General features: G+C 42.2%; 1 protein-coding gene and 1 pseudogene across 8 annotated transcripts in view; one reads left to right on the top strand and one right to left on the bottom strand.

The window, feature by feature from the left end:
• FARS2 (phenylalanyl-tRNA synthetase 2, mitochondrial) overlaps positions 1 to 24411 on the top strand; it is a 517158-nt gene that overhangs the window by 344034 nt on the left and 148713 nt on the right. For all 8 annotated transcript variants that reach the window (XM_015135505.3, XM_078000978.1, XM_015135504.3 and 5 more), the window contains one exon: positions 20428 to 20579. In XM_015135505.3, the coding sequence (XP_014990991.2) occupies positions 20428 to 20579 (152 nt within the window). The remainder of the gene's footprint in view (positions 1 to 20427; positions 20580 to 24411) is intronic.
• On the bottom strand, positions 16131 to 17515 carry LOC144340580 (heterogeneous nuclear ribonucleoprotein A1-like; annotated as a pseudogene).

Here is a 24411-nt window from a genome sequence, read left to right as displayed (position 1 = left end):
TGATGTTGACATATCCTGCTTTGTCTCCCCTCGCTTTCCCTTAGGAAAGAAATGTTTCATATTCACAGCACAGTCAGTACTCCTTGCCTGCCACCAGGCCCAGAGCGAGAGAAGCCCAGAAAGGAGGACCTAGCAGGTACCTAGGCCTCTTGAAGTCATAGCTGGTGGCGTGAGGGACCAACCATCCATCACACCGGGCCACACAGCACCTGGTCGCAGCCTGCTCATGGCCCCGCCTCTTAAGGCAATGGGTTCTTCTTCTCTCTCTGCCTCATCTCACAAATCTTCCCTCTGGCCCTCACCCTCCTCCCATCTCTGCTTTCTGCCTTATCTCCTTGTCACAGTACTAGAAAGGGTGAGCCGACCAAAGCCATCCTGAGCACTGCCGTGGTTCTGGTTCATTAGCAGCACACAGAACAAGTGAGGAGGGGTGGACAGCACAGACAGGATCCTGCCAACCGTGAGTGAGTAACAAGCATATCCATGCAAGGTTTTCCAGCTCATGCGAAGCCGTGTCTCTTGGAAGCTTACCCCTATAGCTCCTGCATGAAGGAACTGCCCCTCAGCCTCTGCTGGCACCTTTCCAAACACAGAAGTGCTCCGCCGTACCCAGCAAACAGTTATCTTCACAATGCAAGGACAAAGTGATGCCTGTAAGAGAAGGTGCAGCAGAGAAAGCTAGAGAAAATGTTGCAGAGAAACCCCTCCAACTGAAATGACGAGCCAGTAGTCGTCTTTTTATGCCCATCCTCTTCCACCTCCCTCTCCACAAAAATAAATAAATTAAAGAAATTCTGCACCTGTGGAAAACTCTGCCAAGAGGAAGTGACCTCCTGTGTGGTTTGTCAGATTCAGGTTCTTCACACTTTCCATGGGAACAAAGGCTGTCTACATATTACCTGTCAAGTGAGGACAATGGTGAGACTCTGCAAACCATTTTGAATCCTTGGGTTATTTGGGGAGGAAGTTATTGAAAGAAAACAGCCTGTAGGAAAATGTTTGATTCTATTTTATTCAGGCTCAGGCTGAATTTTCTATGGCATTTCAGGGCAGTGGAGAAGCCTTGGGGACAGGAGGACAGTGGGAGGGTCCTGTGCCAGTCAGAGTGCAGGGCTGTGTCTTCTGGCTCATTGCTATTGCTCAAACACAATTCATGATGGCCCCAGCAGGTGGCTGGACACACAGCACTAAATCCCTGGCTAAGGATCTGTGAAAGGAGTATTTCCATGTGGCAGGCATGGGAACAGGCCCCTCCAGTCCTGTTCCGTACTCCTTCACCCTTCCTGACATTCATTCCCAGGTCCCTCACCTGGCTGGAGTTCTCTTCTGACATGCTGAGTATTTTTTGAGAATGAAAGGGAAAGAAACTTGAAGGCATTAGGCCTCGGATCTTTTCTTTGCAGGGACGGAGATCCTTCAGCGTAGGGCATAGTACGTGGAGAGTGTTTTCTTGTTGAGTATTACGAGAGGAGAGTTGGTACCTTTGAAGTTTCCCTCAATGAGCGGAGGATTCGTGCCTGAAGCACCTTTGTTATTCCCTGAGCAACTTATCAACACCTTTGTTCCTGCAGTTCTTTGTTTAAATTTATGTTGTGGATTGGTTTTTCTGTGTTTTCTTTCTGTACTTTATTAGAATCTGGTGTGATAACAGGGGTAGAGACCACAGTCTTCTTGATAAATTTGTTTCTCCCTTCCTTCTTTGCCATATCAGTGAGGTCCAGGCAGGAGACAGAAACCATGCCATTTGTTTGGTTTTTAATACAGAGAATTTAAACTAAAGACGTGTTAGCCTTTGAGGGAGGTGATTAAGAAGTCAAGAGGAGAATGTGGAGGTGTCATGGAGGTAGATGACAGAAAGCGTCTCCCCACTCTGGGGCTGAGGGAACAATTGAAGAGGCTGGAATTAATGAAACTTAAAACCTCAGTGGAGGGTCCTTCAGAGCTAAGGCCCAGACCCCCAAAGAGGAGGACAAGCCAAGCAGGTGTCTCTGAGCTCAGAGGAGGGAGCCGTGGGGCTGGGACCCACCTCCAAGGAGAGGGGCTGCACTGGCAGCTCTGACGGAGGGTGCGATGAGGCTGATGCTGTGGTGTTGGGAAAACTGTGATGTGAATGAAGCCTCTGCTCCTGGCTGCCAGTGTGTAGGAGCCGTGTTGCTGAGCCCCTGACAGGAACAGGAAGCCAGCGGAATGGAGCCAGCCCCTTCTCCTCTGTCCGGCCAGCAGCCTTCCTCCAGGGCCAACTGGAGGCGCTTCCCAGGGAGCCCCTGGCCAGGCTGAAGTGCATTGAAGTGCAGTTTGCAGAGTCCAGCCCAGTCTCCCACAGCAGAGTGCAGGAAGCAGGTTTAGAGCTGAGAGGCCACAGCTTAATTACTGCTTTGTTAGCCCAGAGCAAAGCCAAAGGCCCTTTCTGTCCTGTAACTTTGAGCCCTGCACTTTTCTCTTGTTGTTTCTTCCTCTCTAGCTCTGAGTTTGACCCTTTAGCTCTTCAGAGAAAAGGTCTAAAAGACCCTCAGCATTTCCAAGTGTCCATTTTTTAATCCCTTCATGCCTTCTGCCTAGGAGGTCTACCCCTTAATCCTTTGACGTGTACCTAAGGGGAAATGGCGTCTCAGCTGAACCGCCAATCATGCGCTCCTTCTGTGGGCATTTCTCCGATGGCCCTTCCTCCCATTTCCTGTGTCCTGGTACCGCAGCCAGATCAAGGCTGGTGAAACCAGAAATCATGAAAGAGAGCCACAGACTTTCTAATTCAAGTCCACAGATGTTGGTTATTTCCGCTGTGTGCCAGGCACTGTGGTTAATAGAACGAGGGAGAAAATGTGATCCCTGCCCTTACCACTTGCCATCAGCTGACACAAATGTAAACAGAAATGTAAACTCTTCCCCAGGTTACAGACTGGGATGGTCGTTGCCACAGCTTGAGGAGGTGGGAGAAGCAGATAGATCTGAACTGAATTGTGGTTGGCTATGAATGGAAGAGCAATAAAATAATAAACACATCTATATTTACTATATGCTTTACCAATACCGACACCTTTAATCCTCACTGGTAACGCCATGACAGATGACTGCAATGATCCCCCTTTTGTGGATGGGACATTGAGCGATTAAGGAAACGCCAAAGATCACAAAAGCTAGCAAGTAGCAGAGCTGAGTTGTAGCGGCTGAGTGACCTCCCCCTTAGACTTGGTTTGAAGATGAGATAAAGTAACAGTGCCTGGCAAGAGAAAGCGGGTAGTTAATTATACCTTACCTTGTATGGAGTTTTGTAATTTATAAGGGTTTTAAATATGTTACCCTATTGAATTTTCATAATAATTCGATGAGGTAAGGATGTTAGTCTTATTTTGTAGGAGTCTGCTGAAGCTAAAATAGGAATAGAGATGGTCTCTAAGAGACGGGAGAGGCGCCACCACCATTATACGTTCAGCATATTCAGGGAGGCCGTCAGGAAAAGGTGATGCTTTGTTGGGTGTGCTGTGATTTATGGCTGAACAGGAGATTTGGGAGTCACACACACGATAGTTTTTGGAGAAAAGAAGACTAAATTTGGTTTCCTGGCTAGTGCTATGTATGGAACCATTATCATTCATTTTGCATAAGGGAAATTAATCATTAAAGGGCTTAGAATGTTAGCTCTTAATTGATGATTTTACTTGTTCATAGCCTCTGCGACATTGCATAGAATTTATTTGATGAAACACTAAAAAGCTACTTTTCCAGATATCAAATAGTTAATATTCTTAAACCAGCAAGAAGCCCATGGTCATTTTGAGAAACAGGAATAGTGATTTGAGCGGAGGTGAGATATGAGGTAGCCTGCAAGTCGGATGTGAATGCCCCTGCCAGGTTCTCTTCTGGCCTCTGGTAACCAGTGGAATCCAAAATGTGGGTTGCACTTGGTCTTTTCTGTTTACAGTGTAGGAAGGACAAACACACTTATAATCTTTGTCAGGTTTCCCCTGCCTAACTTGGTTAAATCCAGCAGGTCTCAGAGGTACTTGACAATGGCCCAGGGTTTTCACGGTCCCCCTCATGACACACTGTGGGACAGTTTTGGTCAGATGACAGTGTGTGAGGTGCTGAGCACCCACTTTTGCAGATGAGGAAACCTGGATGCAGAAAGCTGACAGTTTGTGCCTGGTCAGGGAGAAGCAGGCCCGGCCCTGGCACTGCTGCCCTAGACGGTAAGCAGCTGCTCCAGAAAGCGCTCGGTACCTTCTTCTTCTCCCTGCTAAGTTTGGCATTTGACCCAGCAGATGGCCAACAACTTGTAAATATTCACCCGTGTTTTGTTATTTGAATGTGCTGATCAGACTGAGACTTTTACTTGCTGGATGGAAGGTGTGGCTGTCTCTGGGAAGGGGAGAGTGACCTGACCCCTTGAGGGCTTTGAGCCATGTTTGCCAAGACGGCTGGGTCTGCTTCTGCTCCTGGTGCACAGTGCCACATTTTGCACTTGCCACGTCTAAAATTCCCTTTCCCCCTCTGGCCTATGAGCTCTTGGGAAGCAGGGAGGAAGTCTGAGTGGCTGAAGCAGCCATCGCAGGCAAGACACATCGCAGCGCCTGACGTTCTTCCTCTGGTCTGATGTTTGAGTTCTGCAGGCCACCGCCAGAGCTCGGAGCCAGCCATTTCTCCAGCAGCACTCCGTATTCATCACTCTGCTAAGCAAGGCATCACAGCGGCCCCCTGTGAACTTTGGTGTAGACTTTGTTGAACTCATTTGAATTTGGTACGAAAGAAAATAACATTTCACATTTCTCCCTAATGTGGAGAAATTGAACTCATTGTCTTTTTTGTTGAAGTATACTCTAATATTAACAGGTGGAATTTTATTTTAAATATAGAAAAGCCAATTTTTAAAAACATGCAGATGCATAAACTGTAGCCAATGTTTCCTTCCATTACATAATTTCTCTAGGTAATGACTAACATTGATGTCCTTTTTCCTTTAATTTTCTTTATCTAGTACTTGATATTTAGAAAATATATGCTGTGTTTAAATTATACAGCATCATAATACAGTAGCTACCCATGAAGCCACCACCTGACCTGTGATAAATCTTACAGTCCTTGGAGTCACCATGAGTTTTCTTCTCCATCCTGTCTCCCTGCCGCCCCTTTCCTTGCCCAGAGCAACTGTGATATTTTCTCTTAAAAAGTTAGTTGAAAGATGGGGCAAGAAGGCTCATGCCTGTAAACCTAGCACTTCGGGAAGCCAAGGTGGGAGGATTGCTTGAGGCCAAAAGTTCAAGATGAGGCAAGGCAGCATAGTAAGACCCCATCTCTGCAAAGATAATTAGTCAGGCATGGTGGTACCTGCCTGTAGTTCCTGCTGCTCTGGAGGCTGAGGCTGTAGGATCACTTGAGCCCAGCAAGTCAAGGCTGCAGTGAGCTATGACTGTACCACTGCACTCCAGCCTGGACGACAGAGGGAGACCTTGTCTCCAAAATAAATAAATAAATAAATAAATAAGTAAGTAAATAAATAAATAAATAACTGGTCATGTTTAGCTTTCTTGTCTTCTCTCCATTTCTACCCTGTAATTGAGAGTTGATGTGAGACTTTTCTGGAAGTATCAATCAATAAATGTTTTCAGAAGTCATCAACTCAACATAGCCACTTTCCCTGGGTATTTCTGTCACCAAAAGGGATAGAGAACAATGCTTCCAACACAGGCATAGGATGAATGTCTACTGGGGGACTGGGGTCACTGCAGAGGAACAACAGAAACAGTGTTCATTCTTTGGCACTGTGGAGGTCAGGAAGAAATCTAAAACATGTAGTATCAAAGCATCTGGCCCCAAAGGACCACTAGACCAGGACAGAGGGTTAGGGGCAGGGTGAGGAAGAAAGGAGGAAGGTCAGATTCAAGGGGGTCCAGTCTATAAAAGGCCTTTCTTCTGTGAGATTTGGAAGTTTGACATTTACTCCAATTTTGAACAAGTCATTGGAAATCAACGTCTTAAGTTCTTTGGGTTCATTTTGATTTGTTCCTTTTCCTCTGTACACTGCAACAGTCAGAAGGCCAGCTCTGTGTGGATTCAGGCAAATTCAAGTGACTTCGCTAGCTGGGCTTCAGTTTTACCTTGCAGCATATATAGTCCCTGTCAGAATGAGGGCCTTGCAGAGACTGAGATGTTGTAAAATTAACAAGAAACTGTGAGCCAGCTCTGAGAGTTCATCCTCTAAGTATATTTGAGGTTAAATTCAAGGTTAGGGGTTCACAGACCTAGCTCCCATTATGTGTGTTTTCACCTAGCATCTCCACTCATTTTAAATGAGGCAAATGGAAGGCCACAGTAAGCATGATGAACTGGGAGAAATTATCATCAAAACCGTACGTGAGTTCACTTAAAGTATGTGCTGGTACAAGACCATGACGATACAGAGAAGAAATGGAATGGAAGATCTACACAGATGGGCAAACCTCCTGCAAATATTTTACCTCTGAGAGGAAAAATAGAGTGTGACAGTAATGCCGCCTCCAGAAAGACTAGTTATTTAACCGAAAAAAAAAATGGATGTAAAAGTTGAAGTGTTTGGTAAGTTCTGAAGATGAGATAGAGAGGCAGAATAGAAAAGAGACGTTCCCTGTATTTCTTCTATCAATATATTTATTCATTTTTTGTTTTCATAAAAACGTTTGCAAGATTAATTTACATGCTGTACAATTCACCCATTTAAGGTCTGTAATTCAGTGGTGTTTTTCAGTATATTCACAGATACGTGATCTCCACAGTCTATTTTAGAACATTTTCATCACCCCACAAGATACTGTACTTTTGGCATTTTTATTCTGTATAAAATACCTGGCCAGATGTTCAAAGGTAGTGAAATGTTATGAACTCTGGGCTGAGGCCTCCACCTCCTCTGCAAGTCCTTCCCTAACCAGAGGCACATGCGGTATTTTATTTAATGAAGATTTCTGAGGTCTGCTGCTTTGTGTGTGTGTGTGTGTGTGTGTGTGTGTGTATGTGTGTGTGTGTGTGTGTGTGTGTGAGAAAAACCACTAAGTTCAGGCAGGGGCCTTGAAACCTTGCTCCAGACCCCTAAGTCCCCATGAACCATGAAGATTTTGGAGCCACATGCAATGCAAATGGGCTCTTACTGTCCTGTCTAACCAGAGTAGCACACTGTAGCTCCATTTTCCAAATGCATGATCTGTTTAAGTGAAGCATTCTAGAGCTTTAAGGCAAATGTGAAAGGATTCAAAAAGACTTAAAACTCTGTTTCTGTCCTCAAGGAATTCACTAGATAGTTGGGGAACCATGATATTGAAACATCAAAAGTTAATTGAATACAAGGTTACCAAAATGATTGTTCCATATGATTTCATTATAGAAATACAGAAATTCTGTCAAAAGTTAAGTACAAATATGGGAACCAGTACAATTTAGAGGGATGTTTAGAACTTGGTGAGTCTCGTGTGGTTTCTTAATGAAGTAACAGAACAAAAGTTGCCTGAGTGGGGACTGTGCCTAACTCTGGCCAACACAGTATGCTCCTGGTACTCAGTGAAATTGAGTAAGAATAAAAACAAAATATTGGAACAAAGCGAGAAAATCTGTAAATATCAAGGCAGCATGAAATCAGAAGTTAAAACAACCTGAATTCATAAAATACCAAACTCACCAGCCAAATTTGATAATCAGTTTTTATTAAAAAATGAATAGATGGAATTAAAAGTAAGGGCCATCAAACATTTAGATGTAAAACGAAGTAACTGATAGTACATGCTATTTTTTATAGGTAAAGCTGATTTTTAAGTTAATTTAGATAAGAACACAATCGCATGGGCTATAAACAGACTGGAAGTACTTATGACTCAAGATAATTAATCTAAAAGCTAAATTAATCATCTGGAAAGGAAATGTCGTGGAAGGCACCATAGGGATAAATGTTGGATTTGGTCTTATTTACATAATTGTTAATTAGGCTGAATAGACTACTTCTGGAAACAGTAGTAGAAACTTGGACTAAATGTTTGTATGCCCCCCAAATTCATACTTTGAGATCCAACCACCAGGGTATTAGGAAGTGGGGCTTTAGAGAGGTGATTAGGTCATGAGAGTGGGTCTCTCAGGAATGGGATTAGTGCCATTAGAGGAAGAGACAGCAGAGCTTGCAGCTCTCTCTCCCCCCGCCATGTGAAGATACAGCAAGAAACCTGCTATCTCTAAACCAGGAAGAGAGCCTTCAAGCACCCAACCATGCTGGTACCCTGTGGCCTCCAGAACAGTGAGAAGTAAATGTTTGTTGTTCAAGCCACCAAGTCTGTGGTATTTTTGTTACAGCAGCCCGAGCTACAGCAGAGCCCTTGGTTTTAAATGGGAGGCCTTGGGGCCGGGCTCGGTGGTTCACGCCTATAATCCCAGCATTTTGGGAGGCTGAGGCAGGTGGATCACCTGAGGTCGGGAGTTCGAGACCAGCCTGACCAACATGGAGAAACCCTGTCTCTACTAAAAATACAAAAAAATTAGCCAAGGGTGGTGGTGGGCACCTGTAATCCCAGCTACTCGGGAGGCTGAGGCAGGAGAATCACTTGAACTTGGGAGGTGGAGGTTGCAGTGAGCCCAGATCGCACCATTGCACTCCAGTCTGGGCAACAAGAGTGAAACTCTATCACAAAAAAAACAAAGGGGGGGTGGCGGGGAGGCCTCAAATTACAGGGGTTAACAGCACAGCCTGGCCTTAGTAGACCTACATTTGACCTTGGCTCTGTCACTTACTGGCTGTTGGACCTTAGATAGCTTAGTTAAGGTCTCTAAGTCTCAGTGTCCTTGTGGACACATGGAGTGGTAATGGTGGCTATCTCGTGGGGTTGTGCTGTGTGTTAATGAGATAATGCACATGAAGAGGCTGGCACAGTCTCTGGCACACAGCACCCCACAAACAGTGACCATTGGTAATCATATAATCACAATCAGAATCAGGGGATGTGTGTTCTGATCTAGAAAGAGAACAAGTGCCAAAGAAGCTGCAAAGTGGTTCTTTAACTAAACGTGGCCATGGTTCGAAGCTGACTGAAGGTCACCTTGGCAATGTCATAACTGTGGAGAACTTGTGGAGAAAACAGAGACCCTCCCCTGTTTGACACTCTTTCCAAATAATTTCTGAGCTGAGAAAGAAAACCAAAAAACATAGTAACTTAGCCTAAAGGGAAGGAAACCAGAGAATGACTTAATAATGATTGACTAGCACGGAAAAATTTGCAAATGGAGAATGATAATATTACCCTGTTTCAGTAACATTAAAAAGGAGAAGAGAGTTTTAAGGTAAGGGGAAGATTTTGGTGCAGAAAGAAACTTTACTGAAATAATGGTGCTGCGGTACTGGGTTGTATTAACAATTGATAATGTATTATTAGCCTTCTTGAGAATGTTTATGAACAGATTCGTGGGAGCTGAATAATTTTTATTCAATCATGGAATGATAAAAGGGAACCTCCGGCCAGGCGCAGTGGCCCACACCTGTAATCTCAGCACTTTGGGAGGCTGAGGTGGGTGGATCATGAGGTCAAGAGATCGAGACAATCCTGGCCAACATGGCAAAACCCCATCTCTACTAAAAATACAAAAATTAGCTGAGCATGGTGGTGGCCACCTGTAGTCCCAGCTACTCGGGAGGCTGAGGCAGGAGAATTGCTTGAACCCAGGAGGCAGAGGTTACAGTGAGCCGAGATCATGCCACTGCACTCCAGCCTGGCAACAGAACGAGACTCCGTCTCAAAAAAAAAGGGAACCTCCCAGGGTTTTAACCTTGGAAGGTGCATGGAGACATTTGTGTTTCAGATATGGGGGCTAGGCCCAGAGCAGAGGACAGTTAGGATGGAGTAGCATTGTTAAACCAGAATCCCACTTTTTCCCCTTCCCCTCCCCAGTCCCCTTTGGCAAGCTTATAATTTAAAACGGGGTCATGGACAACTGTGAAACTTGTTTATCTGTTGAACTCTCCAAATCAGTGTTTTGTCCGGACCACTATGACGTCTGTGCTTTGTGAATGTTCTTTCATGTCATCTTCACCACAGTATGCTGCCACAGGTGCTGTCTCCATTTTATAGATGAAGAAACCGAGGCATATTGGCCTCAGTCATGTGTCAAGCCCACGGCACACCAGTCAGGGCCAAGGCCTGACCGATTTCAGCTGGTAAAGATACCAGGGGCCACTCTATTTTTTATCGTTTTATTTTTTGACACAGGGTCTCGCTCTGTTGCCCAGGCTGTAGTGCAGTGGCGCAATCTCGGCTCACTGTAACCTCTGCTTCCTGGGCTCAAACAATCCTCTAACCTCAGCCTCCCAAGAAGCTGGGACTACAGGCATGGACCAACACGCCCAGTTAATTTTTGTATTTTTTTGTTAAAATGGTTTTCGCCATGTTGGCCAGGCTAGGAGCCTCTGTAGATTTAGACAGCTTATTACTTACGTAGATGCAGAAAGAAGAGTAGCCAAAGGTACCAGCTCCCACACATCGTAAAAGGAGGATCCTGAAACAAAGGGAGGGTATGTTAGTTTAGCAGGGCGGTCATAAACAGGTACCATAGCCAGGGTGGCGTAAACAACAGAAACTTACTGTGTCTCAGTTCTGGAGGCTGGAAGTCTAAGATCAAGGTGTTGGCAGGGTTGATTCCTTCTGAGGATCTGTTTTGTGCTTCCTTCACTTCCAGTGGTTTGCTGGCAAGCTATGGCATTCCCGGGCTTGCAGGAGCATTTTCCCAGCCTCTGGCTTCATCTGCATGTGGTGTGCTCCCTGTGTGCCTGCCTATGTCCAAGATCTCCCCCGTTTGATAAGGATACCAGTCACATTGCGTTAGAGTCTGCTCCAGTGATTTCATTTTAAATGTATTACCTCTGTAAAGATCCTGTCTCCAAGTAAGCTCGTATTCTGAGGTACTGGGGTTTCAGACTCCCACGTATCTATTTTTTGCGGGGAACACAAGTCAATCCGTAATAGAGCAGGTGATTACAATGCCAGCTGTGACACAGCCCATTGCAGAGAAGCCAGTTAAAGGCTGCAGCTAAGACGTTTTATATTCTATGGTACTGTTCCAAGGAGGGGAGCCAGAAAGCCTCATACGCCCTCAGAACCTGGAAGGTGAGGAGAGACTGCCTCATGACAGCCTCCCAGGGAAGTAGGGAGATGGGCAGGAGATGGCTCCTGGTAGCTCCTTAAAGGCCTGGAACACCAGAGGATCACAAGGCATTTATCCTTTCAAGACACAGATGAGCTATGGTTCAAGTCTTTGTTTGGTGGCTTATGCAGCTATGTGCAAGGTTGCCGGGGGCCCTGGCAGAGCCGTTCCTCTGTCATCGGTCATAGGACAGGGCAGATTCTAAGCCAGGTCTGCCACACTCCCATCTACACTCCTTGAGGCTTGCTGTTTCCCTGGACACCAATTCTTATGTTGACTGGTTGCTGACGTTTTGTTGATGTCTTGGAGTCATAGGTCAGTTTCCCCCAGAAAGCAAACTCTGAGGCAGAGATGAACATGCCTGAAGCTCATTAGCAGGTGCTCGCAGGATCAACACCTGTGGAAAGGCAGGGGTGGCAGCAGGAATGGGTAGGGGAGGAGGTGGGCTGCCGTGCACTCACTACCAGGCCCTCAGCTGACCCCAGGCAGCTCTGACACTGTGGAATTGTCTGAGCTGCAGGGAGAGGTTTCTCTTCTAGCCCATAAAAGGCAGACTTTTGTTATTGAAATAAATATGCTGTATTGCAAGTAGTTACCACAAGACAAACAATGATTGCCTTCATGTATGCTTTTATCATTAAGTATATGTTCTTAACAGTATCAAGGTATACACAGTATATGTACATACATGTATAGATCATGTTAGTAAAGTATGATTTTGGTATTTTTTAACTCACTTAAGACAGTCATCACAGCTGTCTATATTTGAACTGCATGACACAATTTTGAGTCTGGGTCACAGACCAGATCCTTATTCTGGTCATTGAATGACTTTATTGGGTTTGTGAATCCTGAAAGTTCTATATGAAAATCTGTGTTTAAGAAGATATATACATTTCTGGAACGAGAATTTGAATCTGTTTTCATATTCTCAGGGAGACCTGTGTCCTGCTCCCCGACAAAGTTAAGAACCATTGTGTAAAGAAACAGAGTCATGTTGTGGTTGCTTTGTAGGCTGCACTTTGCCTGCTCCAAACACACAGCAGTGATAGATCAAAATCTAAAAAGGGAAAATGAAAAAGTCATAATCATGCCCCCTACTCCCCTAAAAAAGATATATCACTATAGACAAGAGACACACACAAAGCAGAGTGTGAAACGTTGGACACTGTGGGCTGCAAGATCACAAGCCGGGAGGTGGAAACAGAGGCTGAGCTCTGGTGGCAGTAAGACTAAATGTGCCAGGCCAGAGCATGTGCTCTGCTTGAAAGCGGGCAGGGTAGTGGTCCTGTCCTCTGACCTAGAAGGGAGGTCCAAATCACTGCCCGCCATAACCTCTAGAAAGCTTTGATCCTGGGAAGAGCACAGGACAGAGACAAGGCCTCCTTCTCAGAAACTGAGCCAAGTACCCCCATGTCATCATCAGCCATATCACCATTGGGTAGAAACCCAGACCACCATGTCAACTCCATTCTGTGTGAGGGGTTCAAGCAGAGGAACCATAAAAACTTCTGAGCAGGGAGGGTGATCAGCAAGAGAACATTCACAATTATCCCCTGTACAGGCCAAGCCTACACACCCAAATTCCACGCCACGTGAGGAACTCTGACCTTGGGGTGTCAGCCATCCAAATCAACAATCAGAATGTGAATTCACTGAGAGTAAAGGAAAATTTAAAAAGCTATCTTGAAAAAAAAAATGTGTGATGCCCTCAAAGAGACCATTGGATAAATAATAACCATTAAAAAAAAAAAGGAAAATTCTGAATAAGAGGCAAAAACTGGCAGAAATGAAGGGTAAGTAGATAAGGGAAAGAATTAGAATCTCAGAAATGAGTGATAGATTCATTAAAATAAAGAAGGAAAAGCAGATGAGACTAGTAGACTCAGTTGACAGGAGAATTAGTTAAGAAGCTGTTACTGAAGAATTCACCCAGAATGCGGCACAGACACACACAGAATAAAACCTAAACTAGGTCAGTTAAGAGGAAAGGAAGATAGATTCAGAAGCTCCACAGTATTGATTGTTGCAGATCCGGGAGAGAATGAAAGGAATGGCAGAGAAGTAGTGCTGGAATTTTTCAGAATTGGAACAAGACGAGAACCGTCTGATTGAGAGCGCTCTCAGAGTGCTGAGCAGCATGAAGAAGGATAAATGCAGACCCAGCCTCATCAGAGTCAAACTGCAGAGCCTGGGGGATAAAGATTCACGGCTTCCAAACTGCCTGGAAGGAAAGACAGATTACCTGTGAGGAAGTAGCACTGACTGACAGCAGACTCGTCACCATTACTAATAGGCAGCAGGGAAATTGTCAGAGTGCTTAGGGAAGACAAACATGAAGCTAGAATTTTGTGTCCTACCAAATTATTAAAGTGTGAGGGGTTTCAGACATGTAAATACTGAGAGAGTTTGCCTCCTGTGGACTTGCACTGCCAAAAAAACTGTACTTATCTGAGAGATACTTATCTGAGAGATACTTACCTGAGAGAGCAGAAGTGAAAAAGAAGGAAGGGTGTTAGGACTAGGAAAGGCCTAAGATTTTACCTCAGGTTGGGTTTTTTTGTTTGTTTGTTTGTTTGTTTGTTTGTTTACCTCAGTGCAGGTTAACAAGGTACCACTGCACTTTCATAGATGCAGGCAGAAGGACAAGAGACTCCTGCCTCAAAGACCAAGGACTTTGTTACTCAGCGCAGAGGCAGCATGAGTCCTCTTAGCATTGGCTCTTCTAGTTTCCCAGTTCAATAGCGGGGAGGTGGAGCAGCTCTGCATGCTGTGCACACACTGGGCTGGGGCATAGCTGAAAAGCCTGAAGCTTGGGCTCCTTCCAGTATTTCATTTGTCCGTTTACATGTGTTTGTTTTTATCCCAGTCTTTTAAAGGGGCTGCTAGTAAACCTGCCCAATCTTTGTCCCTGAGGAAGACATTATGTTTATCATTCCGGTGAGGGAACAACCTACTTTCTGCTCCAGAGGGAGAGACTCACCATCTTCCAGTGCTATTTGGTGTACAGGCCACCACGAGTTTTATGAAAACTCCGTAGAGCACTGTCCTCCAACAAAGAGGTGGAATACAAGAAAAACATACGGAATTTTAAAATATTTTTAACTTAAAATTAGCTGTTGAGTTTATTGTTTTACCTGTGATTTTGTTTAGAAGATGAAACTCTAGGTAAGAATAACCAGGAAGACGGACTGCTAGGGAAAATGAAGCTTCCTGTCTTTTGTAGGAGTTGAATAGAGACACTAAATAATTTTGTGCTTGGAACAATCTATTAAAGGAATATATAAATATATATATATAAATATATATATAATATAAATATAAATATTATATATACATATATTTCTTAAAGAAGAGAAATCCAATTTACTGTTTACACCAGAGGGAAAAATGTTAGAATATTTTGAAAATCAAGCATCTACTAGGAGGCAGAAAAGGAGAAAATTTATGAAAAGAGGAAGACTGGTTAGCAGAAAACACAAATGAAGATGATAGAAATAAAATATATTGGTTTTCACAGTGAATATAGATTAAAGTGACCTGTTAAAAATCTGAAGCCACTCAGTCATCATGACCTTGTTCCAACATCTCAAGCAGGAAGGACGGGTTGAAAAGCTGTCCCCACTGAGGTCTGTTGTTTTAGTCTCTGCAGAATTGCCACAACATGTCATTGGTGAAACTGAGCTCATGCCCACTCCTCGCCTGGCCAATGGTGTAAATAACCATCACTGGTTTATGCTAGTCTTGATTAACAAGGCATGACTTTCATTTCCTGGGTCTGAGGAGGGACCTTTCCGAGAGATCAAGTGGGAGATATTATTATCTTCTTGATAGATCAAGAAAATCAAGCAGATAAAAGAAAGGATATAGAAGATTTGAATAATACAATAAAGAAGTGTGACCACACCAGAATGAGAGGTAATATACTTTTCAGGCACCCCGAGAACATTGATTATATTGCTACTTTCTACTTGGGCATGGAATTTTTTTTCTTTTTCGTTTGCAAATATATGAATTTTGTGACTTTTAATGAATATCTTTTTATTGTGAGCTTCAAGTGTAATTGCATTGATGTCAGAAAAGTTAGTATTACTCATTATTGGAACTTTGTTGTAACTTGCTTTTTAACTTCAAATATAAGGATATTGTTTCAAGCCCGTTGGAAGTAGCTACAGTGCAATAAATGTAAGGGTAAGAAGAGAGTGTTACAGGAGTGTTTAGCATCAGTTTGCACATGTCCAAGTCGTATGCCTGGTAGGAAAACTTTAAATTTGGGATCACACATTTTTGCCTATGCCATTTCTATTCATTAGGTACATAGCTATTTCTTGTTTACTACCTTGGTTACACCTGTGAGGAGACAGAGCACTGCTAATGGTGGGTACCTAGTTATCAGTTTAAGTTTTCTGTTTTGAGTGAAATATCCATTTGATCAAAGTTTCCAAGTTCATTATTATTAAATCATTCAAAATATTCACCTATGACTTTTAAAGTCTCTACTGTATCTGTAGTGGTTTTTTTTTGAGAATTAAATCATTTATTGATTACACATGATAATGAATGATACACAAACTTCATTCCCATCTATAATTTTATCTGGTACCAGATTCAATTTAGATATACTGCATAGGATGGGCCAACAATCATTTGTATAACCAGTAAATCCTTGATTTTGCTTGGGTAATCCCTTTTAATGGTGAACTTCAGGTCACAATAGTAACTATCAGTTCAACTACACCAAGGTTTCTGAAGACAATGGCGTCTCCACCCAAGCAGGTTGTATATAAACTCCAAATAGAACCTGGCATCACCCTGAAGGAATTCTAACTTCATACTCATGGGAGAAATTTACCAAGGTGGCTTCAGAGTAGACTAACTTTACACAGTACATTAAAAAAAAAAAAAAAGACATTTATTCAGCGTCACAATCGGACTATTACATTTAGCAATCAACAGCATGGGTGCCAAAAAAAAAAAAAATCTACATTAAAACCCTTTGTTGGAATGCTTTACACTTTCCACAGAAGAGAAACTAAAATAACCTGTTATACAGTTAGTCACAAATACAGTCCTCAATTTTTTTGCCCATACACATGAGTATTTGTCTAAAACATGTCTTCTTTGTAGCAGCTAGGCCCTGCCACTGTGCTTGCCTGAGTTCACAAATCTGTTGTAACCTGTAGCTTCCCTGACACTTCTCTGGCTCTCCTCTCCTGCTAAGCTTTGTTTTCTAATTGAAATCTTCTGCCACTGCCTTAGTTACTACTGCTACTGGAACTGCCGTAGCCACCTTGGTTTCGTGGTTTTGCAAAGTATTGGCCTCCACCACCATAGGGAGCAGAGCTTCTGCCTTCAAAGTTTCCTCCCTTCGTGGGTCCAAAATTTGAAGACTGATTGTTGTAATTGCCAAAATCATTGTGGCTTCCACCACCTCCAGAATTGCTTTCATCATTACCAAATCCATTATAGCCATCCACACTGCCACCATATCCACCACCACCATGGCTGCCACCATATCCACCACCACCATGGCTGCCACCATATCCACCACCACCATGGCTGCCACCATATCCACCACCACCATGGCTGCCACCACAGCCACCACAACCACTGAAGTTTTCTCCACCACCAAAGTTGTTATTCCTACCGAAACCACCTCCACGACCACCACCAAAGTTTCCAGAACCATTTCACCTCTTTGGCTGTAAGAAGCACTCGCCATCTCTTGCTTTGACGGGGCTTTCCTAACTTCACAGTTGTGACCATTCACAGGATGGCATTTCTGAACGACAGTCTTATCCACAGAGTCATGGTCGTCAAAGGTTACAAAGGCAAAGCCCCTTTCCTTGCCACTGCCTCAGTCAGTCATGATTTCAATGACTTCAATTTTTCCAAACTGTTCGAAATAATCTCTTAGGTGATGTTTTTCTTCTTCAGTGTCTCCTTTAATGCCACCAACAAATATGTTTTTCACGGTTAAGTGGGCAACTGGTCTTTGAGAATCTTCTCTTGAGACAGCTCTTTTTGGTTCCACAACTCTTGCATCCACCTTGTGTGGCCTTGCATTCGTGGCTGCATCCACCTCCTCCACAGTGGCATATGTGACAAACCCAAAGCCCCTGGAGCGCTTGGTGTTGGATCTCTCATGGCCACACAGTCCGGGAGTGTTCCCCGTTGCTCAGAATGGCTCCTCGGGCTCTCATTGGTTGTTTCTAAGCTCAACCCTCCAATGAAGAGCTTCCTCCGCTGTTCGGGCTCTTTGGGAGACTCTGACTTAGACAGGACGGCAGGGAGAAGAGAGACTTTAACCATGCATCTTTGGTGTGTCCACGAGCAGAAAGTAGCAAGCTGACGAACGTGTCTCGTATCTGTAGTTTTGATGCCCTTTTCAATTCTTTAAAAAAAAAAAAAAAGAATTCTAAAGAGGACCAACAAAAGAACATGTCAGTGCAGCCAGCTCTTTGTATATGGGGGTTTCACGTCTGTAGATTCAGCCAATCGTAGGTCCGAAATATTTTGGGGAAAAACAATTTAAAAATACAACAATAAAAAATAAAAATCTAAAAATATAGCAGCTACTTACATAACATTTGCATTGTATTAGGTATTATGAGTAATCTAGAGATGATTTAAAGTATACAAGAGGATGTGCATAGGTTATATGCAAATACTACACCATTTTGTATAAGGGACCTATGGATTTTGGTAGCTGTGGGGGTCCTGGAACCAATCCCCCTCAGATACTGAGGGACGACTGTATGCAGTTATCTGATAAAACTAGTAAAATAGTCATCCTTCTGTTAAGAAAAGAAATAGGAAAACACAAATAATATTGTATGTAATTGAAGGTCCCTTTGGATTGTAAAATTCCACGATTCTGTGGTTGTGGGTTATGGAATTCCTACTAAGTGGCTTTGCCTGTCCAGCTTCAGCCTCTTTGCCGTTCCACCTGGTTACTAAATGCTGGGACAATCCAGGGATGGAGGCAAGGCTCTATGTCTCACCCACATGGTATGTCCGTTAGCTCATGCAGTTAGACGAGAAAACACAGCTGAATGCATTGACTGTAATGTAGTCATTGCTCACAGCAGGCGCTCTGTAACGTGCTCCTCTAGCCTCTAGAATACCTACAATGTAACAGGGACTGTGCACAAGAGATTCCAGAGGTGGAAACAGAGATGCACACCCCACCCTCAAAAATGGCAACCTCTTAGGAAGACAGCCGTGAAATAAGTAAGTACACAAACAGTGAGGATGAAAAGTACTTAGCAAGAGAAGGATAGGGTGCAGTAACAGGGGATTGACGGTGTCTGTGAGGGTACCAAGTGAACAGGGTGGCCGAGGACCAGAAGTGAGGTAGGGAGGGTGGGAAATTGCATGTGGAGAAAGCCACTTAGTGTGTTTAAGAAACCCAGTAGGCTGGGCTGGCCCGAACCTAGAGAACATGGGAAAGAGGTAGAAGCTTTTAGGAATTGGAGGCTTTCTTCTGGGGCAGTGGGGAGCCCCCGGATGGTTTTTACCACCACTGCTGGTTAAGCACCTGAAAGAAAGCCCACATCTCAGTAACCATGATCTGTAGTTAGCCTCTTATTTCCCAAACAAAATTCTATTTCTCCAGTTCAAAAAAGCAAAGGCCACTAGTGGATATCCTGTGTCTGATACCTGTCTATTAGTGAATTAAATGCTTTCTTTTCAGTTAAACCATTAAACTTTTCATATTTTTTAACTTGAAATAGGCTTGCAATGCAATAAGCTGTCTGGGTTTTTCTTTTGAACTGCGTGGATTTTAAACTGTATTTACCACAATATGTATTTTAATAATGTCTTGGGGGATGTGTTCTGGCTGCCTGCGTTATCATCATACCGAGTGTTGTCCATGAGTTGCTGACGTATGTTTCACTGGGACGCCTTCTCCCATTTCTCTGTCAGCGTGCCTCGCATCAGAACTCAGTAAGTACGGTACCTCAGCTTGGATTAAATGAAGAGGAGATTCCATGCTAATTCTTGGCAATCTCAGTCCCTTGTCTCCCTAAATTTCCATTTTCCGTGAGGAACAAGAGGGTATTGTCAAAAGGAAAAACAACCTGTGGAACCACCAAACTCCTGTCATCTATTGTTACATTAACCCATGGGTCATTTATCACAGCATCGTGACTGTAGGAGAGAAAACAGTGCTTCTCAGGAGCCAGCAGATTTTGTCAACAGCACCAGGGTGCTAATTTTACCGTGTTTGTATGAAATGTGTGTTCTAAACTGATGCATTTGTTTGACAACTTTATTGATATTTCAAGTTGAATAATCATCTATGTCTGAGCATTTAGTTCTTCAGATATTTTGCCATTTAAAAGTTTTATACTTTCTCTGATCAATGATTCACCGAAGGATTTATAGCAATATCAGGCTTGGCATACATCAGTTTATAAATTTGCCCGGATTTAGCAGATATTCCCTTAGGATTTCATAGGTATGTAACCAAACTTTTTTTATTGCAGCAGTAACTTGTAGACCAAAACATACACACACACACACATATATCTATGTATAATTTTGATGTATATATGTGAGAGCTGTATGTTTAGTTGTTTTATATTTATATATATATATATATATATATATATTTGTGTGTGGGGGAAAGCAATAAATATAGTAACTTCTAAACATATCTAATTTTAAATATCTGTCCTATATAATGGTGAACTACTGAGCTAATAAGCTGGAAAAAATGGAATAAAGTGGGGGAAATGGCTACATTTATGTTTATCACATCCTTAAAGGCATAATTTGAAAAATAATTCCCCAAGTGACTACTTATCAACCCAATCCTTTATTTTAATAATTAGAAATACTAACAAATAATGACATTACTAATTGAAATGTCAATTTTGATAAGCTCTTACTTATTTCTCTACTAAAATGGCTTTCTGAAAGTATCACAAGAAGTTAATGAATTGCATGTTAATTAAATTTGAACTTTTCTCCTCTAGTATTCAAATGGAAAAAACTGAAATATATTCAAATTGCTTTGTAGTAAGTTGAACATTAATGGCAATATAAATATAATATATAGTAACGTCACACATGAATGTGATAAGAATCTGTAATATTCATAATGGAATTTGCTACTTTTGAACATTGATTTATCTTTTAAGTTCATTTTGTTCTGCAAATTTAAATGCTGAAATGATGTTTTACCAGCATTTCCTAACAGCCAAGTGCAACTTTTTATGAAAAATTTAAATATTCTCGTTCAACTAACAAGTTCATGTATCTTTTCTCCTCTTGTTTTGTTAGCCTCTGAGCAAATATCCTCCTATGATAAATGATATTTCATTCTGGTTGCCCTCTGAGAATTACGCAGAGAATGATTTCTACGACTTAGTCCGAACGATTGGAGGAGACCTGGTGGAAAAGGTTGATCTCATAGACAAGTTTGAACATCCAAAGTAAGTGAAAAGCTTTCTGATTTTACCCTTGACTATCTCCATGTGATAAATGTCATATGGAAGCATATCATAAAATTTGCTGAAACCCAGTGTATCTGAAACAGAATGTCTTCTGAATTTGTAGTGAATGTATAGCTTATCAGGAAACTCTTTGATATCAGTCCTCTCTGAAAATCTTTCCAAGATGCATTTTCCATCCTTCCTGCCTTAGTAAAGAAAATATATGAAACAGAATCTTTTAAAAGTCTTGTGGCTTTTCAGTATTGTTTGTGGAAGTGACTTCTAACCTTAGCATGTTCCAGATGCAGAGGAAATGAGGCAGAAAGAGTGGTTTGTGGAGTAGAAGTTGTTTTGATAGACTCTCAGCAAATATTTATTAAGCATTTACCACATGCCAAGATCTCTATTACGTCCTAGGAATTAAACGTGTTCCAAACAGACTTATCTCTGCCTTCTTGGAACTTACAGTCTTGTGAGAGAGGCAGACATTAAATACATGATTATGAAAGTGTGCTACTATGAGGGAAAAATGCACTGGGTGTCATCAAAAAACTAATTTCATTTGGGGAGTCAGGGCAAGCCACTTTGAGACATGGAAGCTGAGAACAGAAGGATGATGGGCGGTGAAGAAAGAAGCAGGAGCATCCCAGATAGCACATGGGAGTCCTGGGGGGCAAAGGGCACATGAGGTGCAGAAGGCAGCCAAGAACACAGCAGCTCAAGGAACAAGAGGGAGGCCATGTAAAGTGATGATTGTAGGGTAGTGATGTATTTCCAGGGCCAGGTGGGGCCAGAACCTGCAAGGTCTGAGACTTGGAATTTTACCCTAATTGTAGTGGGAAGCTATAGAAGGATAGGAGCAGAGAGATAAGGGACGTGATCTGATTTGCATTTCTGATGGGTCACCTTTAAATGGTCCCCTTTGGCTCCTAACTGTTAAAGAAGAAACAGTCACCAAATCCTGTCTAGCTCACACCTCCATTTTTGCCTTCCCCTCCTGATTGTTCCAGGTGTGTCATATCTATGTTGTCAGGGCTCCTGGACCCCATGTTCTATCCTGTGATTCAGACTCCCATCTGTTTTCTTCTTTGTCTTTTAAAGCATTCATTCTCTAGATAAAGATGTTCAGTGTTCACTGCCAATTCTTTTGTCTTACTTTCACAATCATCTAAATGACTGAAGTACATCATCTAGAATTTTGCTCAACAACTTGTGGAAACAATAGTCCCTGAGCTCTCGCATGTTTGTTTATACTTGAATAACAGTTTGGTTGGAAGTAAAATCTTGGCTTCGTCTTTCTTTTAGGGAGGATCTTGTAAGTGCTGCTCAATTGTTCTTTCAAGTTTAATTTCATGTAAAGAAATCTGATGCCATACTTGATCTTTTTGCTTTTTGTTTTAAAGGATTCCTTCTTTATCTTTCAAGTTTAATACCTTTATCAAGTTCCACCTGAGTATTGATCTATACTCCCTAGTATATATGATATATACTCCCTAGTATATATCATTGTGTTTCACAGATTGGACTCTTATTTATTTTAGGAAAATTTTCTTGAATTATATCTTTAGGGATTTGTTCTGACCCATTGTTCTGTTCTGTTTCGTTCTTCAGGGATCCAGTTATGCATAAGTGGGCTCTCCTTTGTCTGACTTCTGTACCTATTATTTTCTTTCTAATGTTTTAAAATTCTTGTTTCCGCTTCATTTGGTATGCTTTCCTCACTGTTATTCTTCTTTGTCCCTTACTGTGTTTTCTTCTGTCTTTTTTCCCTTGTGTACCTTCCATCTGCAGTTACTTTGCTTTTCTCCCTGTTCTGAGTTCTGCAAGCTCACATTTCAGCTCCCCCTGATTTCTTGCCATCTTTTCTCTGAGTTATTTCTGCTTTCTGGTCTTCCTTCGTAGAGAAATTGCTTCACTACATTTAAAAAATTCATTGTAAAATATTTAGCCAGAAATTTCATATGCCCCAATGGCAACATTTTTTTGTGACTTCTCCGTTTCTCTGCCATTGTCCTCTTTTTTCCCTCAATTCTTTTTTAATTGATCTGTCAATGGTGTGCATATGATTGCTTTTTTGCCACTCACATTTGAATACATTGGGTTTCCTGGACCAGCTATTTGCACAAGACTGGGGGGGAGGTTGAGGGTTGGCATAGCAGGAAGGGGCTGGGGTAGACATTCAGCCTAGCTTGTTTTCACGCTTTCTTTTTCTCCAGTGCCAAGAAACCAACTCTTTCTTTAAACATGACTCATCTCTTCGATTTTTTTGTATAGGTCTTCCTCCCACCCCAAATCTACACTTGTTAGAAACAGAAGAATGACCTTTGCCTACCCCATTATCAACACTTGGAGATAGAGACTTTACACTTCAGATTGTAACCCTTAGCTCAAAAAAAAAAAAAAAAAAAAAAAAAAAAAAAAAAAAAAAAAAAAAAAAAAACCCATGTTTTTGCTGGAGTTTTCTGAGATGTGCCACTCTGTGTATTTCATCTCTTCACTTCCTCTCATTTGGCTTCTACTTGATTTCAGCTGCTGTTGGCAACCTTTAAATATATTTTGGAGCTTGCAGATGATATCTGTCTCCTAACTTTACAGAAAATAGAATGTATGGGGTAGTCTGGATCCCTGATGCTGTGGAGTGCCAATTCAGCCCTGGACTTTTATGTGAGAAAGAAATTTCCAGGAGTTTCCATGTTGATACTGGAAGTCTAGTTATTTACATTTGAAGAGAAGGAAAAATATTGGAACACGACTGATTGCTAAGTACTAATTGATATGCCAAAAGCATGTGACTTGTAATTTTTTTCCCATTCTTTTTTAGTACAAGTTGAGTATCCCTTATCCAAAAAATACTTGGGGCCAGAAGTGTTTCGGAGTTTGGATTTTCTCAGATGTTGGAATATTTGCCTATATGTAATGAGATATCTTGGGGATGGGACCCAGGTCTAAACACAAAGTTTCTTTCATATATACCTTATACACGTATCCTGAAAAGTAATTTTATACAATATTTTTAATAATTCTGTGCATGAAATAAAGTTTATGTATATTGAATAATCAGAAAGCTTCAGATTTTGGAGCAGTTTGGATTTTGGATCTTCAGATTAGAGATGCTCAACCTACAGAAAACTCTGGAATCAGGGATTTGGAATTCATTCTTAATTTTTGAGCTCACAGCCCCTTGCTTTCTGATATGGCTGTAGCTTCACCCTTGCCAGCGTCAAAAGTGAGATGAGTGACCTTTTCGCTTGGAGATTTTCAGAACCTACAAGGTTATAGAGAGATGCTAAAAACCTAGGAAGCTGAGAGAAATTTCTGTTGTGCTGGATGTGGGCGTAGATGTTGCTTGAGGAGGGGGTAAACATTGAATTTGTTTGATAATTTGGTAGTGTTCAAGGGGAATGCTGAATGGGCATGCTAACTGGAGAGATTGCAGTGGGAGTGGGGTAGTGTCAGGGTCCTGTGGACCCAGGGACAGATCAGGCAGGCAGACACCCCATGAAAAACAAAGTCACTGAAAAAACATGAATATTTTTCTAAAAAAAATAGAGTATTAGAAATACTCTTTGAATGCAGGTATACACACACAACCCCATACTGACTGCTAAAAGGTGAACTTTTTCAGTTCCTTCTGAAGGAGACAGTACTGTTGATTAGAAGTTTAAAAAATTCCTCATTGGCACTGATCTTATAATATCTTAAATACATATTGTACAGATATTTAAAGACTATTTTTTTGGAGCTATGCCAAAGGGCATGGCTGCCAAGGGCATGTGACCCTCTTAATAAGGGGCTTGGTGATTGTAGTAAGGTTCCTATGGCAGATGTTGCT

Source organism: Macaca mulatta, chromosome 4 (assembly GCF_049350105.2).
Source record: "Macaca mulatta isolate MMU2019108-1 chromosome 4, T2T-MMU8v2.0, whole genome shotgun sequence".
Taxonomy (NCBI): domain Eukaryota; kingdom Metazoa; phylum Chordata; class Mammalia; order Primates; family Cercopithecidae; genus Macaca; species Macaca mulatta.
This window is presented reverse-complemented; position numbering and strand designations above follow the sequence as displayed.